Genomic DNA, 18,369 nt, shown 5'->3' on the forward strand with positions numbered 1-18,369 from the left:
GCTGCTGCAGTCGGGATGGATCGGAGGTTCTTTGAATGCAAAGGACAGGATAACTCATGTAGATTGGTCTGGACTGGGATCCTTTGTTTTGAGATTGTATGCATTATCATATACACACACACACACATACATATATATATATATATATATATATATAAATATATAAATAAAATGTTTATTGCTCTGTAATACAGTAGACTAATGTATTCCAAAACTACTCAGGTTGCCTAAAAAATAGAATAGAAAGGACAGTGCTGAATTACTAGACACTACTCATCTAATATTAACAACAATTGGACCTCTTGACCAAGAGCAATCAGCTACGGTCTAACTTATACAGAGAATTAGGCTGGCTACCTCAAGTTCGTTTTCAAAAAGTTCACAAATTAGCTTAACCCTTCTAAGAATTTTGGAAGCAATGCGCAAAATGGACATTTGCGGCCGCAGCATTCGGTTAGGGGACCGAGGCATTAGAATTAAACAAGCTGTGACTGGACGGAATTTTTAATCACAAGATGGAATTCGCATCATAGGTACCAGGTTGTCCACAGAGAAAACAACAGCTGAGCTGCAGGCCTAGGCCAGGGCAGAGGGGAGGCAGGGTGGCAGGGACAGAGAGCTCCCACAGCGCATTCCTGCCCCGACTTGGAGCGTGTGTCTGCTCCGATAATCTGGAGCACCAGGAGGAGGAGCACCAAGAGGAGTAGGGGAAGGGGGGTTAGGAGAAGACGAGAGTATAGGGAGAGGGGGATGTGAAGTGGGGCGGAAGCTTTAAATCCTCTTGCTCATTCTGCTCAGGCGGACTCAGAGATGGGCTGATGAGTGTTTTTTGCTAAGGGTTCTGTTGTTGTTTTAAAAGCCGTCCAGAGGGCCCGCTGCTGCCCTGCCGGTTAGCACAGCGGTGATGAAACACACATTTCACGCTAGGCTTAAACAAACTCCTCGACCCCGAAGCCAGGCTGCTGGTGAGTCCCATCTGCACTACAGCCTGCATTAGGTAACGAACAATAGTACCCCAGATGATTATAAAAGCATGTGTATGCACTGCAGAATGTGTACAATGTATTCATTTATCACTGTTGGCTATTTCTCTAGCCCATTAGCAAACTAGCTCAGTCTCAAGTTCCCCCTCTAATTCATATTTCACCATCATGACTTTTAGCCATCTCATTCACACGCGCTAATCATTGCCTGCTTATCTATCATAGCGATTAGGTCAGATTTATCCTAATGATCATGACCGATGTTACATTACATTATCAAAACTCCGAACTCCATACCCATCAAACCTTCTTCTGCGACTGGGACCAATTGCCTCAGTGGTTCACTTGATGGTATTTGAGCAATATGTCTATCTATAATTGTTATGAAACGAGAGCAAGAGAGGGAGACAGTAGGAAAGTAAGAGCAAGGAACAGAAGGGCGCCTGAGCAAAAGAGAGAGACAGAGAAAGACCAAGCAAGCAAATGAGAGAGCAAGAAAGAGAGGGGGGGGGGTTGCACCAGCTATTTGAGAGAGGAATGCACAGGAGGTCACATTCCTGACTCCACTGCTGTGGCTTGCCCTATGTTCAACTCTCTCGCTCTGCAAAATAGGCAATACTACTCAAGCTGCCTCTGGAGCAACACAAATCGGTGTAGAGCAGGTGTAGACCAAGAGTGAAATACTTACAAGCCCTTCCCAACAATGCAGAATACAATAAAATATTTAAAATTTAACACAAGGAATAAATACACAATGAGAAATGGTACCAGTACAGAGTTGATGTGCAGAGGTACGAGGAAATGTAGGTAGATATGTACATCTACAGTGCCGTCGGAATGTATTCAGACCCCTTGACTTTTTCCACATTTTGTTACGTTATAGCCTTATTCTAAAAATGATTAAATTGTTTTTTCCCCCCTCATATATCTACACACAATACCCCATAATGACAAAGCAAAAACTGTTTTTTATAAATGTTAGCAAATGTATAAAATAAAAAAAACTGAAATATCACATTTACATAAGTACTCAGACCCTTTACTCAATACTTTGTTGAAGCACCTTTGGCAGCGATTACAGCCTTGAGTCTTCTTGGGTATGACGCTACAAGCTTGGCACACCTGTATTTGGGGAGTTTCTCCCATTCTTCTCTGTAGATCCTCTCAAGCTCTGTCAGGTTGGATGGGGAGTGTTGCTACACAGCTATTTTCAGGTCTCTCCAGAGATGTTCGATCGGGTTCAAGTCCGGGCTCTGGCTGGGCCACTCAAGGACATTCAGAGACTTGTCCCGAAGCCACTCCTGCATTGTCTTAGCTGTGTCCTTAGGGTCGTTGTCCTGCTGGAAGGTCAACCGTCGCCCCATTCTGTGGTCCTGAGCGCACTGGAGCAGGTTTTCATCAAGGATCTCTCTGTACTTTGCTCCGTTCATCTTTCCCTCGATCCTGACTATTCTCCCAGTCCCTGCCGCTGAAAAACGTCCCCACAGCATGATGCTGCCATGCTTGTTTTTTATACATTTGCAACATTTTCCAAAAACCTGTTTTCACTTTGAAATTATGGGGTATTGTGTGTAGATTGCTGAGGAAATTGTTTTACTTATTCAATTTTAGAAAAAGGCTGTAACGTAACAAAATGTGGAAAAAGTCAAGGGGTCTGAATACTTTCTGAAGGCACTGTAGGTAGGGGTAAAGTGACAAGGTAACAGCATTGATAACAGACAGTAGCAGCAGCATATGTGATGAGTGTGGAAGTGTGTGTGTGTGGCAAATGTGTGCCTTTTTGGAAGTGTTATGTGTGAGTATGTGTTGGAGTGTCAGTATGTGTGAGTGTGTGGCTAGAGTCCAGTGTGTGTGAATAGAGTCAAAAATAGTTTGTGCAAAAAGGGTCAATGCAGATAGTCTGGGTAGCTATTTGGTTAACTATTTAACACACAATATTCTTTACACTGGGCCAATTAATGAATAGAAAGGAGGGGTGGGTGGGTGGGGAGTACAGATAAGACTGGCATTGAGAACACTGGTGAAGAGGATATGCCCCAGATGTCAAAACATCCCATTATGAATGGAGGAGGAAGTCCAAAACAGAGAAAAGCCAAATGAGAGATTTGGCAAAAGCATCAGTGTTCATTCATTGCCTTCAAGCTAGGCTACATGTAGGCTAATGGTGTGTGAACCCTGGGTCCGTGGGGCCTTGAGCTCTACCTATATGGACTGGGCCTCAATTTGACAAGTGCAAGTGTGAAAAGAGACTGCATTACTTGTGATGACATTAGTTTCAAAACCTCTGTTTTTTTTCTCCAAACATTATGGAGGATAGGAAACTAGGTAAGGAGTCCATTAAAGAGTGTTGGTACACCCTGCCCCCTAGAGAGAGGGGACGTGTCAAGCTGACCTAAAGGAGAGATTCACCCTCTGTCTACACACACATACCTGCTTTAGCCAGTCATCAGCTAGGGACCAAAGTGGCTTTGCTGACCACTCCTTTCCAGGTGATCAAACTGACTCATCGAGGTGGTGTTGCTCAAGCAGGGGCACAAAGGCCGTTACAGAGAATCGACTGTGCAATCAACCACCCCCGCAGTGGGACATTCTAACATGGAAACAGACGACATGAGAAATGTAAATATCTACTTACCGGTAAGTTCCACCAGCTAGCCTAACTATTGCAGAACCGTCAAAATATGCGTAAAAACTACATGCCAGCATTAGAAGTAGGCCTATTCACAAAATTACATTTCCTTGACCAAATTTATTCACCGTTCAAGAGACAGTCCTCAACATCACATCAAGAGTCAGAGTCTATGTATCATCCATCTAAAACAGAATCAGATAGTAAAACAGTAACATAGAGTCATGTAGCCCAGTATAGGCCTATTTCCTCTGACACATCAGAGTGGTCCGTCTGTCTCTAGAGCTAGGCGACGTGGCCAGGGACAGGCCACCAGGGGCCCAAAAGCTGGCCGGAATGAGCGGCAAATCTTACCAGGAGGCGCCTGCTGCCCACGTCTTCAGGACCCAAAGGGATCAGGGGTTAGCTTTGGTGTCTAGACTGCACAGATTCCATGAGTTCCAGACAAAAGACAGAGGGGAAAAAACAAGGGTTGACTCTTCCATGGGCCGTACATGATGAATGCAGCTGCTAGAACAGCCATAATCCCTGGCATAGGACACCAGGAAGTGGGGGTGATATCACAACATGCCTACACTAGAGGGGGGTAGGCTAACTAGTCTTGCCAATGCTCCTCATGTGGAGAGACTGAAGAAGTATGTCATGGCTATCATCAGAAGCAATAGTCTTCTAAACTAGATCATGCTACCATAATTTAGTGCTGTAATTTAGGGCGGCAGGTAGCTTAGTGGTTAAGAGCGTTGTGCCAGTAACCGAAAGGTCGCTGGTTCTAATCCCATCTGTCGATGTGCCCTTGAGCAAGGCACTTAACCCTAATTGCTCCTGTAAGTCGCTCTGGATAAGAGCATCTGCTAAATGACGTAAATGTAAATGTAAAATACACGAAGTCTATAACATTTGAGAGTTTATTATCCCACTGGCTCATTGATCTCGGCTACCCTTCTCTTGGTTTGCGGTAGTCATCTAGCCTAAATGACAGTACTCTTATCAAGCGACCACATGCACAGAGGGATAAAAAGCACCAGACAAGGAAAATCTCATATTCCAATGACAACAGTGTATGACCAAGCAGATGTCAGAGTTGTTTTCTAGACAAAATAAATGAATCTCTTATAATTATTAGGCCTACATCAGGAAAGTAGGCCTGCCTCATTCGATTTCTTCCAAGGCTGTAATAAAATGGCAGTTGCATTAGTTGGTCTTTAAAAGCTATACAACAGACAGTCTTTTTCTTATGTTAGTCTACATGAATTCTGGAAGAGGCCAAGATAAACGCAGGAGGACCATGTCAGACTAGCTAGCAGCACAAGGGGGCAATAGCCTGGAAAGTCAGTCAGGAACCTGGGGGAATGGCCTCCTCACTCCTCTCACATCCCTTTCTGCCCTACAATCTCAATCCTAGACCCACACCGCTTTCCTCCTTCCTGTTTCAGGCTTGTTTTTGAGGGGACAAAGGGAAAGAAAACAGAGCATCTCCTCAACTGTCATTTACATTTACACAGCATTTCCATTTCCTGAACCCCCACAAAAACCAATATTACCAGGGGTTAGAGTAAATCAGGTAGTGAAGACCAACCTACTCCAATGACTCTCTCTAGAAGCCCAACTCTGAGGTTCTTGGGTGGTGACATAGTGGTGCAGGGGGGAGACAGGTCTTTGCTTGCCCTGCTCTGCCGCTCTCCCTGGCTGTGTGCGGAGGTCTAAACCTGCCTGGTGAGAAGCTTTGCGTAGGCTAGCAGCTCACTAGCTAGTGAAGGCGCCCCGGGTAGAACAACATGGATGTGAGTGACTGAGTGCTGACATCACCCTCCTCTCGCTACATGACTCACATCACCTCGTAACCTCTCCGACTCATTGCAGGAGGAAGGAGAAAAAACACAATAAAAACAATCCTGCCACTGACCCTTTGCCAGAGATCACTCCAGTCTTCCTCTCCATTTACTGGCAGCACCTTTTATTTGCATCCTTACCCATTATTGTTACGCAAGAGGACTCTGAGAATCTATCCCTGCAAAGACATTCACTGTATTAAAAGACACATTCAGTATCATTGGCATGCAATCTGATTAAAAAGGGAACGTGTCAACAAACAGGCTACCAAAACAAAGTGTTCTATACAGGATACCTGAAAATGTTTATGCTTAATGTTTGCACAGTGCCCCTGTGAAAACAAGAAGATGCATCTCCTGGTGCTTATCCAGTCAACTCGGGCTGACTTTCAGTCAAAGCAGGCCCTTTACATCACCTGTTGCTGTCTCCATTAGCCTATTATGGTAAGCTTCATCTGAAAAGCTGAGTAAACACAAACACTGTCCAACCCACCAATAAGTGGAATACAGTGATAAAAATCAAGTTAAAAATAATCATATATATTTTTTATTTTTTTTAATCGCCATTTCAGCTGACATCACAGTGGGATATTATTCATCAATCTCCATGACCAAACACCCACACGAACCCTCTCACACAAATCAATAATGCTGCCACAGAAGATTGAGTAATAAAGTGGGCATACTAGCAAGGTCAAATGATAGCTGAGATGAAGGTCCTAATAGAAAATGTGCCTGCCTCGTCAGAGCTGAAACCTGTATCACCAACGATCATAAAGGTTGACCTCAAGGGGGAACAAACATGATGAAACCAATCATAGTGAAACGAACTGAGATGCAGGCCCTAATAGAAACGATAGTTACCGGAGTTGTAACTCCAGTTCTATGAGTGGAGCGGAGCCCCATAGGGGAGCTCTGCTCCTATTGGTTTACCCTGCTGCCTAGGCAGCGAACAGCCTGAGACAAAATTATGCACACACCTGCAGCCAATAGGAGCACAGGTGTCCCTATAAGAGGGGATGCCTCCCCTCAATCAGCCTCCCGAGATATTTATCTTCAGCGAGACTAGAGAGGGTCGGCAGGGCCTTAAGTCCTATGGGGCTCCGCTCCACTCATAGAACTGGAGTTACACTCCGGTAACTATCGTTCTATATCATGGAGCTCCGCCCCATAGGGGAGCTCTGCTCCTATTGGTTTAAGCCGGAGCGCAACGCTCCAAAATGTACTCCCTGCCGAGCCCAACACTTCCCACCTAAATGAAAAGGTTGGGCCTAGCAATGGCTGCGACCAAGTCCCACAGTACTGTAACACACTGTGTCACAATATACTGTGTCCTCGGTACAAATCCACCCCACCTAGTCCAATGGCATTGCCAATGTCTAGTGGGCAGATAACCAGAATATGAGTCATACTAATCTGAACCAGCAGATAGATGACATCACAATTCCGTCAATATTTTATGACGGGTCCAATAGTAATGTAACAAAGTTACCAAAACTATTTCCCTCATCAGTGGTCCTCAGTAGCTCAGCTGGTAGAGCACGGTGCTTGTAACGCCAAGGTAGTGGGTTCGATCCCCGGGACCACCCATACAAACATTTATGCACGCATGACTAAGTCGCTTTGGATAAAAGAGTCTGCTAAATGGCATATTATTATTATTATTATTATTATTATTATTCCGCCCCAACCCAGTAATACTGGTAGGCAGATCAATAACATTCCCTCTACTGTACTGAACATGTCAGTCAGGAGTCATGTCATATATGTCAGACCTACCTCTTTAGTCCTGCATTCCTTTCTCCTAGCTCAAGGCCTCCTATCAGCTACGCTGAGTACAGACCGAGCCAAAATGTTACAGACCTAGTCCAAGAGATAGAAACTGATAAATGGAGACGGTGATGACCACGACGCCGCTGCACAAATATCCTCTACCTCTGTTCCTCTGAAAAGGGCAGTAGAAGCCGCTACTCCACGAGTGGAGTGGGCCCTTATACCCTGAGGCAATTGTCACCCCGCTGCCTCATAAGCAGTCTCAATGCCTTCGCAAAGCCAATGAGACAGACGCTGTTTCGAAAGTGGTCTACCTAGTGCAGCCGCACCGTGACACACAAACAGCTGAGGCGATAACCTAATCGCTGCTGTGCGCTCAATGTAACACGCCAAGGCGCGTACTGGGCACAGTACGGAGGAGGAGAAAAAGCCCACAGCTCCACGGTCTGTGATCTATATGAGCTCTTAATAACCTTTGGCATAAATGCCGGGTTAGGACGTAACACCGCTCTGCTCAAATCGCCATTAACAGCAAGGCAGTCGGGTCTCGTCGAAAGAGCACACAAATCACTGACACGCTTAGCAGTAGTCAAAGCTAGCAACAGTGCTGTCTTTAAAGACAGCATCTTGATGGGAATTTGATTCAATGGTTCGAACAGCGACTCACAGAGCGCTCCGAGTACCAGAGCCAAATCCCACTGAGGAACCGTGGCTCTAGGCATTGGCCTAAGCCTCCGTGTTCCTAAAAGGAAACGTTTCACCAGAGGGTGGCTGAAGACAGTGTCTCTGCCAAACCCCTCATGACAAGCCGAAATCACCGCTGCAAACACCTTAATGGTGGCGGGCGAACGTTGCTTATCAAATAAAAACTGTAGGAACGAGAAAACACTCAACCTGACAGCACACAGGGTCCACATTTTCTGTGGCACACCACTGTGAAAACACATTCCATTTGCTGACATACACCCTGGAAGTGGAACTGGCACGTGAACCCTGTATGGTTCTGATTACAGAATCAGATAACCCACGGCGCTCTAGCCTGTCCCTCTCAGGAGCCAAGCCTTCAGTGGTTGGCCGATTATGGGCAACGCGTCCCGTTGATGTGGAATTTGCCAAGGTGGCGCAATCAACATCTGAATCATCTCCGCGAACCATGGAGCCCCTGGGCGATCGGGAGCCACCAATATGATTGACAGCCCGCCTGATCTCACCCTGGCTAACAGTGGGAGAATGCAGGACAGCGGTGGGAAAGCATACAGGAGAACTCTCGGCACAGTCAGTGCGCAAATGCGTCCCTCCCCAGTGGCGGTTCGTCCTGAGCTCGAAGAGAGAACCAAAGAGGGAAATGCGCGTTCACCTGTGACGCGAATAGATCCACCTCGGCTCTCCCGAACCATTCCCAAATCTGGAGAACGATGTTCGGGTGCAGATGTCACTCGTCATCTCGAGGACCCCCTCGAGACATGATGTCTGCCCCTACTTTCAAGTAGCCTGGAATGTGTCCTGCTCTCAATGAGTGAAGGTGCTCGTGAGCCCACAGCCACAATTCCCCCGCCGCCCGGTGGAGTGCAGGAGACCTGACTCCTCCCTGGCGATTGATGTGGGCTACTATGGTTCGGTTGTTTGACCAGACCAGCACATCGCGACCCCGAAGGGTAGACGCGAAGTGGGTCAGAACCAGTAGAACCGTTTCCAACTCTAGGAAGTTGATGTGACGACTCGAGAGGCCACACACCTCCTATCGCTTGGGTCTGACATGTCCCTCCCCATCCAGTCAGAGAGACATCTGTAAACACTGGAATGTAGGAGGACACTTTGCCTATTGGGACTCTGTGTGTGAGAACACGCGGGTCTCTCCAATAGTTAAGATCTGCACTGAGCGAGAGGGGAACCACCACCAACCGACGACGATGACGCACTGGGTCTATTCGTAGTTGGGCGAACCATCGCTGTATTCTGCGCATGCGCAGAAGGCCCATTTCGTGGTTCCGCTGAGATGACGACGAGACCCAAGAGTGACATGACCAAAAGCGCTGTTACCGTGTGATTCGGACGAAACCGTCGTAGGGCTAGCAACATAGCAACACTTCGAGGGTCCGAAATTCAAGCCCTCATCGTCACAATGTCTATCTGCATCCCCAGATAGACAATCTGATGACTGAGCCAGGGTGCGCTCTTTTTCCAATTCACAGCGAACCCCTGACGCGTGAGATGAATCACGGTCTCTGTCGTGTGAGTGAACGCCAGCTCTGCTGACGGGGCGAGAACCAGTAGGTCGTCTAGGTAGGCTAGTAGCCTTATTCCCTGACGACGCAACGGTTCCAATGCCGCCTCCATACATTTGGAAAACGTGCGAGGTGCCAGGGCGTACCCGAATGGCATCCTCGTGAACTTGTACGCCACCCCTTGAAAGGCGAACCGCAGAAACTTCCTGTGACGCGGATGCACCGGCACATGAAAGTATGCGTCCTTTAGGTCTATGCTCGTACAAAAGTCTCCCTTCTAGACACATTCCAGTTGACGTTTTGTCGTTAGCATTTGGAAGGGCCGTTTGGCTACGCTCTCGTTGAGAATGCGTAAATCCAATATCGGCCTCATTCCCCGTCTTTTTCGGCACCAGGAAATAGGGCGAATATAGCCCTTTGTTCCTTTGCTCCCAGGGAACTACTGTGACCACCTCCTTCGCCAAAAGTTCCGTCATCTCTGCAATGAGAGCGGCAACTTTTTCGGGCGTTTTCATCACCGTCTCCACCACCCCCCTGAATGGGGGAGGGGTCCGATAGAATTGGATGGCATAACCCTTCTGCAACGTCTGGTCTAGCCAAAGTGAGAGGGTACAGCTTCGCCGCCACTCCCATCAATGCAGAGAAAGCGGAAGAGCGCGAAGCTGTGGTACACTCAGTAAGAAGGACCTGTATTCCTCGACGGCCCTCGCCGCCGCTGTTCCCCAGCTCTGAAGTGGTGGAACAGCCCAAGGCAGGCCTCCCAAGAAAGGGAGAGGAAACATCAGCGCGTTCTGAGAGAAACGGGGGCTCAGATACGTTGGTTAAACTCGTAACCTCGATATCCCGGCCCTCCGTGAATGCAGCACGGGTTTGAACTGCACTGACTGAGGCGTTAGCCTGAGAAAGAGCGCCGTCCCCAACTAGCGATTGCGTCATCATTCTTATTGTGATCGAGATGTAGTTGTCCCTGATTGCACTGACTTTGCTCACAGCTGCTTGTTTGAAGAAGTGTACTTACTGTGATCAGGATGTGGTTGTCCCACTGGCTATCCTAAGTTGAATGCACCAATTTGTAAGTCGCTCTGGATAAGAGCGTCTGCTAAATGACTTAAATGTGAAACCTTCACTGCAGTACTCCTAGGAGTCTGGCGGCGGCGCCTTGTTACCTTTATCACACTCGCCTCGTGTGTGCTCAACTACGCACCCTTGGTGTGCTGAGCTACACTCAGAGTGGTGAGAGCGAGACAGAGAGTGAAGAGGTCTGAACACTCTCAGATGTATTATGGAAAAGGGCCTCTCTTGTGACAAAGTCAATTGGAGCCAACTCTTTATTAAAAACGTCACAAACATTCTCCTCCGGACCCTCAACAGAAGGGTGGGGGGGAATAGCGGGCTCATTCACACTATGCGCCGTGCCATCCTCCATTCTCTCCCCCACGTTCCGTCATGTGCGTCGCCGCTTCTGGCTACCCTTGGGCTGCCAGGTCAGCGTCCGAATGACTTCCCTGGCCGGCGGAATCGTTGGGACCTCAGCTGCAGCTGGGCCCTCTCTCCTGCTGCTCGAAGTCGCCGTCTGATGCCGGGCACGACGCCTTGCAGTAGAGCCAGGTCTACTGCCAGTGGCAGGTGTCTAGCCAGCTGCTTCCTCTCCTCGTCCAACTTCATAAAACACTCCGTTGCGTCTTTGACGGTGACCCAGAAGAGGCCGTCGTCAGAGATGGGGACGTTCAAGAGCGACACTCTATTGGCTTCTTTCATGGCCGTCATAGACAGCCACAGGTGTCGCTCAATGACCACCGAGGTGGCCATGGACCTCCCCACACAGACAGCCAACGCCTGTGTCAGGTGGAGAATAGCGGCAGAAATTCTGGACGCCTCTTCCACCTCCTCCCTGCTATGCTCAATCCTACCCGTGGTTAGACGGGACAGAAAAGCCACTAGGAGGGCAATGTTATTAGCTGCTGCTACAGCTTGGGCTCCCACCGTAAAACACTTTTCTACCAGCTGCACTGTGAACCTGTCCTTTTGGGTCGGCAAGGTGGCCTTTTTGGAAGAGGGCCAGGGACTCGAACCCGGTACGAGATACGCAGCCATGGCGCTCTCAAACCTGGGGATTCCCTTCGTGAAGCCCTGTTGTCTCCCTTCCACTCTGGTGAACGGGAGTTATGCCTTGGCCGGCGAACGTGTCACCAGAGGCGCCTCCCATGAGCCCTCAACGTATTTGTCAAGAGAGGACAGGGGCTCCGCCGCCCTCCATCATATCCACTTCCGACCTGGAGGGAATGGGGTGCATCTCCGAACGTTTTACAGCCCTCTCAATGAGCCCGGAAACTCTGAGCGCAGAGAGGCTGCTGCGTAGGACAGGGCTACTGATCTCTCAGAGCCCGTGTCGTCATCGCCCAGGGACGAACAGGACCTCTTGCTCTCCAAAGGAAAGGGGGTCTTGAAGATCTGGGTCATTGAGACAGACTGTTCCAAAGGAATATCCATCTCCTCCCCAACATCCCTGTCTTCCCCTGAGTCGGCGCCCTCGGATGACGCCTCAGAAGCTGAGGCTAACACCGATAGCACGTCCACGAGGGGGATATCCTCCCTAAGAAACGCCCAGCGCTGCTTCCTCTCCTTCAAAGAAAGGAGGGCGCAGCTGGCGCACATAGGGGGAACATTGAGGCCGTCCCTTGCGTGCTGTGACCCTAGACACACAAAACATAAGTCGTGAGGGTCAGTAGTCGCCATGGAGAAACAGCGAAATTGAGCTCTGAAAATAGCTTTTGGGGGTGGAAAATCTCCAGGTGTGCTCATTTTAGGACGACATCGAGAACTGGAATCGACTGCGTTTCTTCGTCCTGAGTCTTCGTCTCCTCGTAGGCGTCTTCAGTCTAGTCCAGTCGCTGAAGATAAAGGGAGGCTGATTGAGGGGAAGCGTCCCCTCTTATAGGGACACCTGTACTCCTATTGGCTGCAGGTGTGTGCATCATTTTGTCTCAGGCTGTTCGCTGCCTAGGCAGCGGGGTAAACCAATAGGAGCAGAGCTCCCCTACGGGGCGGAGCTCCACGATATAGAACTGTACCTGCCTCATCACAGAGCTGAAACCTACAGTTGAAATTGGAAGTTTACATACACCTTAGCCAAATACATTTAAACTCAGTTTTTCACAATTCCTGACATTTAATCCTAGTAAAAATTCCCTGTTTTAGGTCAGTTAGGATCACCACTTTATTTTAAGAATGTGAAATGTCAGAATAATAGCAGAGAGACTTATTTATTTCAGCTTTTATTTCTTACATCACATTCCCAGTGGGTCAGAAGTTTACATACACTCAATTAGTATTTGGTAGCATTGCCTTTAAATTGTTTAACTTGGGTCAAACGTTTCGGGTAGCCTTCCACAAGCTTCCCACAATAAGTTGGGTGAATTTTGGCCCGTTCGTCCTGACAGAGCTGGTGTAACTGAGTCAGGTTTGTAGGCCTCCTTGCTCGAACAAGCTTTTTCAATTCTGCCCACACATTTTCTATTGGATTGAGGTCAGGGCTTTGTGATGGCCACTCCAATACCTTGACTTTGTTGTCCTTAAGCCATTTTGCCACAACTCTGGAAGTATGCTTGGGGTCATTGTCCATTTGGAAGACCCATTTGCGACCAAGCTTTAACTTCCTTACTGATGTCTTGAGATGTTGCTTCAATATATCCACATAATTTTCCTTCCTCATGATGCCATCTATTTTGTGAAGTGCACCAGTCCCTCCTGCAGCAAAGCACCCCCACAGCATGATGTTGTCACCCCGTGCTTCACGGTTGGGATGGTGTTCTTCGGCTTGCAAGCGACCCCCTTTTTCCTCCAAACATAACGGAAATTGCTCCCAAGGATGAACCAGACTTGTGGAGGTCTACAATGTTTTTTTCTGAGGTCTTGGCTGATTTCTTTTGATTTCCCCATGATGTCAAGCAAAGAGGCACCGAGTTTGAAGGTAGGCCTTGAAATACACTGCTCAAAAAAATAAAGGGAACACTTAAACAACACAATGTAACTCCAAGTCAATCACACTTCTGTGAAATCAAACTGTCCACTTAGGAAGCAACACTGATTGACAATACATTTCACATGCTGTTGTGCAAATGGAATAGACAACAGGTGGAAATTATAGGCAATTAGCAAGACTCCCCCAATAAAGGACTGGTTTTGCAGGTGGTGACCACAGACCACTTCTCAGTTCCTATGCTTCCTGGCTGATGTTTTGGTCACTTTTGAATGCTGGCGGTGCTTTCACTCTAGTGGTAGCATGAGACGGAGTCTACAACCCACACAAGTGGCTCAGGTAGTGCAGCTCATCCAGGATGGCACATCAATGCGAGCTGTGGCAAGAAGGTTTGCTGTGTCTGTCAGCGTAGTGTCCAGAGCATGGAGGCGCTACCAGGAGACAGGCCAGTACATCAGGAGACGTGGAGGAGGCCGTAGGAGGGCAACAACCCAGCAGCAGGACTGCTACCTCCGCCTTTGTGCAAGGAGGAGCAGGAGGAGCACTGCCAGAGCCCTGCAAAATGACCTCCAGCAGGCCACAAATGTGCATGTGTCTGCTCAAACGGTCAGAAACAGACTCCATGAGGGTGGTATGAGGGCCCAACGTCCACAGGTGGGGGTTGTGCTTACAGCCCAACACCGTGCAGGACGTTTGGCATTTGCCAGAGAACACCAAGATTGGCAAATTCGCCACTGGCGCCCTGTGCTCTTCACAGATGAAAGCAGGTTCACACTGAGCACATGTGACAGACGTGACAGAGTCTGGAGACGCCGTGGAGAACGTTCTGCTGCCTGCAACATCCTCCAGCATGACCGGTTTGGCGGTGGGTCAGTCATGGTGTGGGGTGGCACAGCCCTCCATGTGCTCGCCACAGGTAGCCTGACTGCCATTAGGTACCGAGATGAGATCCTCAGACCCCTTGTGAGACCATATGCTGGTGCGGTTGGCCCTGGGTTCCTCCTAATGCAAGACAATGCTAGATCTCATGTGGCTGGAGTGTGTCAGCAGTTCCTGCAAGAGGAAGGCATTGATGCTATGGACTGGCCCGCCCGTTCCCCAGACCTGAATCCAATTGAGCATATCTGGGACATCATGTCTCGCTCCATCCACCAACGCCACGTTGCACCACAGACTGTCCAGGAGTTGGGGGATGCTTTAGTCCAGGTCTGGGAGGAGATCCCTCAGGAGACCATCCGCCACCTCATCAGGAGCATGCCCAGGCGTTGTAGGGAGGTCATACAGGCACGTGGAGGCCACACACACACTACTGAGCCTCATTTTGACTTGTTTTAAGGACATTACATCAAAGTTGGATCAGCCTGTAGTGTGGTTTTCCACTTTAATTTTGAGGGTGACTCCAAATCCAGACCTCCATGGGTTGATAAATTTGATTTCCATTGATAATTTTTGTGTGATTTTGTTGTCAGCACATTCAACTATGTAAAGAAAAAAGTATTTAATAAGATTATTTCATTCATTCAGATCTAGGATGTGTTATTTTAGTGTTCCCTTAATTTTTTTGAGCAGTGTACATCCACAGGTACACCTCCAATTGACTCAAATTATGTAAATTAGCCTATCAGAAGCTTCTAAAGCCATGACATCATTTTCTGGAATTTTCCAAACTGTTTAAAGGCACAGTCAACTTAGTGTATGTAAACTTCTGACCCACTGGAATTGTGATGCAGTGAATTATAAGTGAAATAATCTGTCTGTAAACAATTGTTGGAAAAATTCCTTGTGTCATGCACAAAGTAGATGTCCTAACCGACTTGCCAAAACTATAGTTTGTTAACAAGAAATTTGTGGAGTGGTTGAAAAACGAGTTTTTATGACTCCAACTTAAGTGTATGTAAACTTCCAACTTCAACTGTATATCACCAACAATCATAAAGGTTGACCTCAAGGGGGAACAAACATGATGAAACCAATCATAGCAAAACGAACTGAGATGCAGGTCCTAATAGAAACTGTACCTGCCTCATCACAGAGCTGAAACCTATATCACCAACGATCATAAAGGTTGACCTTAAGGGTGAACAAGCATGATGAAACCAATCATGACCAAACTCTACTGAACTGTGAATGAGGAAGAGGTAAGTAGAAGCAGATCAGAAGAGAAGACAGGGAAAGAAGAAAGACAAGCTATTGTTAATGACCAAAGTAGGGGGTAGGTACAGAAACAGTGTGTTCTTACCGTGCACAGCGAAGACGTTACAGTGATGGGCTCCATGTCGTGATGACTCCCTCTTCCCGCCCTTGATGAAGTTCAGCGCCGGCAGACTCGGTCTCCTCTGGTCCCCAACAAATTTCCCCGGCTGCTGCCCCATAAGGGCACGGTGCCAGGCCGCAGCCGGGTCTCCAAACTGGGCTCTCTCACCGCCTGGGTCTAGGGAACCTGGTGGGCAGGAGATGGAGAGCAGGGACCCCCTCCCTGGTGCAATTTCCCTCAGTCAGTTTGGCCTCTCCTGGTGCGGTGATGACTGGAAAGTGGAGGAGGTGGGAGATGCTCACTTCTGCATCCCACCGCTGACACCAATCCAGGAGTTTTGGATGGAGGCCAATGCAGTTGCGAATGGGCCGGCTGGTCCTTATAACTCTGATTCCTCCCTCTTTATCATGCATTGACTGCTTTGGTGGAGTCTGTTACTGTTAGATAAGATCTGTAATGGCACTTGTGGGTTTCATTTGTAAGAGGAAGGCAGTCAGATAGAAGAATACTGGAGGAGGCCCAATCAAAAGACATTAATGAAGATCCAAGGCCTAATCGTGATGACATACATTCATCCAGCATGAAATAATAGAATGTAGGCCTAAGCCACTATTGTGCTCCATCGACATGGTTGCTTTAAAAGTAAGAGGACTTAGAACAGCTGAGAAAGCTACCATCAAGATGAAGAATTACACAGAATTATAGAAAAGGCACAATAACTCCTACATTTACCAGCTGAGCTGTGAAACCTCAGTTCCATATCTGGTAAGATGGTTCATAGAGTTAACAGCCGAGGCAGACAGCTACAGGCAACAATCATGGTAGTCCCAACACAGTCCCTCTGCAGACACAAGTCATATAACATCTGCCTAGTCAGATACTGGCTACATGTTGTACAAGAGTTGTGATCATGTCAATACTGCACATGGCCCTGTAGCAACTTCCTCATAGACTACAATAACTGGATAATATGTGTTCTGATTGTGCCCTTTAACAAACGTATTGATTTTCAGCACCATGCAATCCACTCATTTGACAGGCATAAATGTATATTTGACATTTAGCTAAAGTTTTGCTGTCATATCCCATTATGTTTATCAGGCCACACTTAGACATGACAAATGGCACTAGTACGGGCTAAAATAAGTTTGATGAGCAATCATGGGAAACGTAACTAACTAGCATTACTCAGATGATAGCAGCTGGCTTTAACAGAAAACTAATATAAAAGGTTTAAAAACTAATTAAATTAGCTAGTTTGCAGACAACTGAACAATGTTATTCAGTAGCTTTGGAATGCTAGCTAGCTAGTTACAGCTAACGATGGAGCTAGCCTTGCTGGCTAGATGGCGCGCGAGACCCTGGAAACACACATCGGAACAGTCAACATCTGTCTAACTAGCTAGCTAACTTGCTAATAACCAATGATAACTTCGGACTGAGTACGTTGTCGTCTCGTTTGAGTCAATATTGACAACAAGAATGAAGACTTGGCTCAATGTCCTCCCAAACCTTGTTATTCAATTATTTGTCAAACTTCCGTGTCCACCGTTCTGTAGTTTCTCTCCAGTGCATCCCGACCCAGGCACTTTAACCAAGGCGCAGACTCCAAACTTCTCGAGCCAGCCAGTGTGTTGCCAGGGAGTTTACGCAGCTCCTTCTCAACATGTGCAAATAACAAGTCCGTCGTTGCTATCTCCCTGTTTCTACACTTATTCATAGCGCTTTCGATAAAATATGAGCAATAAACTTCGGTCGGATAGTCGCCGCTGAAGCCGCCATATTACTTCCGTAAGCAAGGTGGTTTGCTAAAATATGGGTGGGGATACGTTTTACGTCAGAGCGTGCGTGGGCTAGTAGATGGGGATAGGGCCCACACAGACCCATCTCTTCTTTGATTTTGATGGGACATGCTGTAATAAAATCATTGCAAAGTATCAACTGTTGATAAATAGCAGTGTCACTAAAGGTAAAGTAGAGGGCAGGCAGTAGAGTTGGTTTCATTAATCAAAAAGTTAGGATGAAGGCTTTGCAAGCTGGTATGTATTGTCCTTTCTATTTTGTCCTTACTGACTGGAGTCGTTTCAACTCATCTTCAGAAAATAGGAGTAAACAAAAAAGAAAGAATCAGGTGAGAACTTTTTGGGATGGACATAGAGGTGCTGTCTAAGATTCCTCCACAAGGATCTCTCATAACCTCAGAACATGTGCCCTCTTGAGGTAAGATAGTCGTATTGGGGAAACCTCTAAATAAAAACACACCACTTGCAAGCATGATTATATCAAGGTCTCACACACTGATAGCTTGATGCATTAAGAGCTTGGTATTTATTTCTTACAAGAGTAGTTATTCATACAAAAGTACGACATTATCAGCATTCCTCGGACCTCCTCAGCCATTGTCGTCATCGGCAGTTCTATTGTAAGAAACATCTTGGTTCCCGGAACAAAAACCCTGTGCTACACAGGAGCACGAGTACAACACATTACAAGGCTGCTTCCGACCGTTCTACGACAGCTGCCTGGAGGTTATGCTGTAGTAGTCCATGTGGGGTCAAACGACAGTGGGAAGGCTAGCTCGGAACTTCTGAAATTTATTTTAAAAGAACTGATTCTAGCACTGAAAGATTCCAAAAAGCGGCCAATCATTTCAGGTCCGCTACAATCGTTGGGCCGCGGGTGTGAACGATTCAGCAG

General features: G+C 47.4%; 1 protein-coding gene across 1 annotated transcript in view; it reads right to left on the reverse strand.

The window, feature by feature from the left end:
- Positions 1-17,463, reverse strand: part of LOC121541667 (tyrosine-protein kinase ABL1) — a 49,670-nt gene extending 32,207 nt beyond the window's left edge. The window contains exon 1 of the mRNA XM_041850867.1: positions 15,658-17,463. Within this exon, the coding sequence (XP_041706801.1) occupies positions 15,658-15,790 (133 nt within the window). The 5' untranslated portion in view covers positions 15,791-17,463. The remainder of the gene's footprint in view (positions 1-15,657) is intronic.
- Between the last annotated feature and the right edge of the window lie 906 nt (positions 17,464-18,369).

The sequence above is a fragment of the Coregonus clupeaformis genome, chromosome 27 (genome assembly GCF_020615455.1).
Source record: "Coregonus clupeaformis isolate EN_2021a chromosome 27, ASM2061545v1, whole genome shotgun sequence".
NCBI classification, from domain to species: Eukaryota; Metazoa; Chordata; class Actinopteri; order Salmoniformes; family Salmonidae; genus Coregonus; species Coregonus clupeaformis.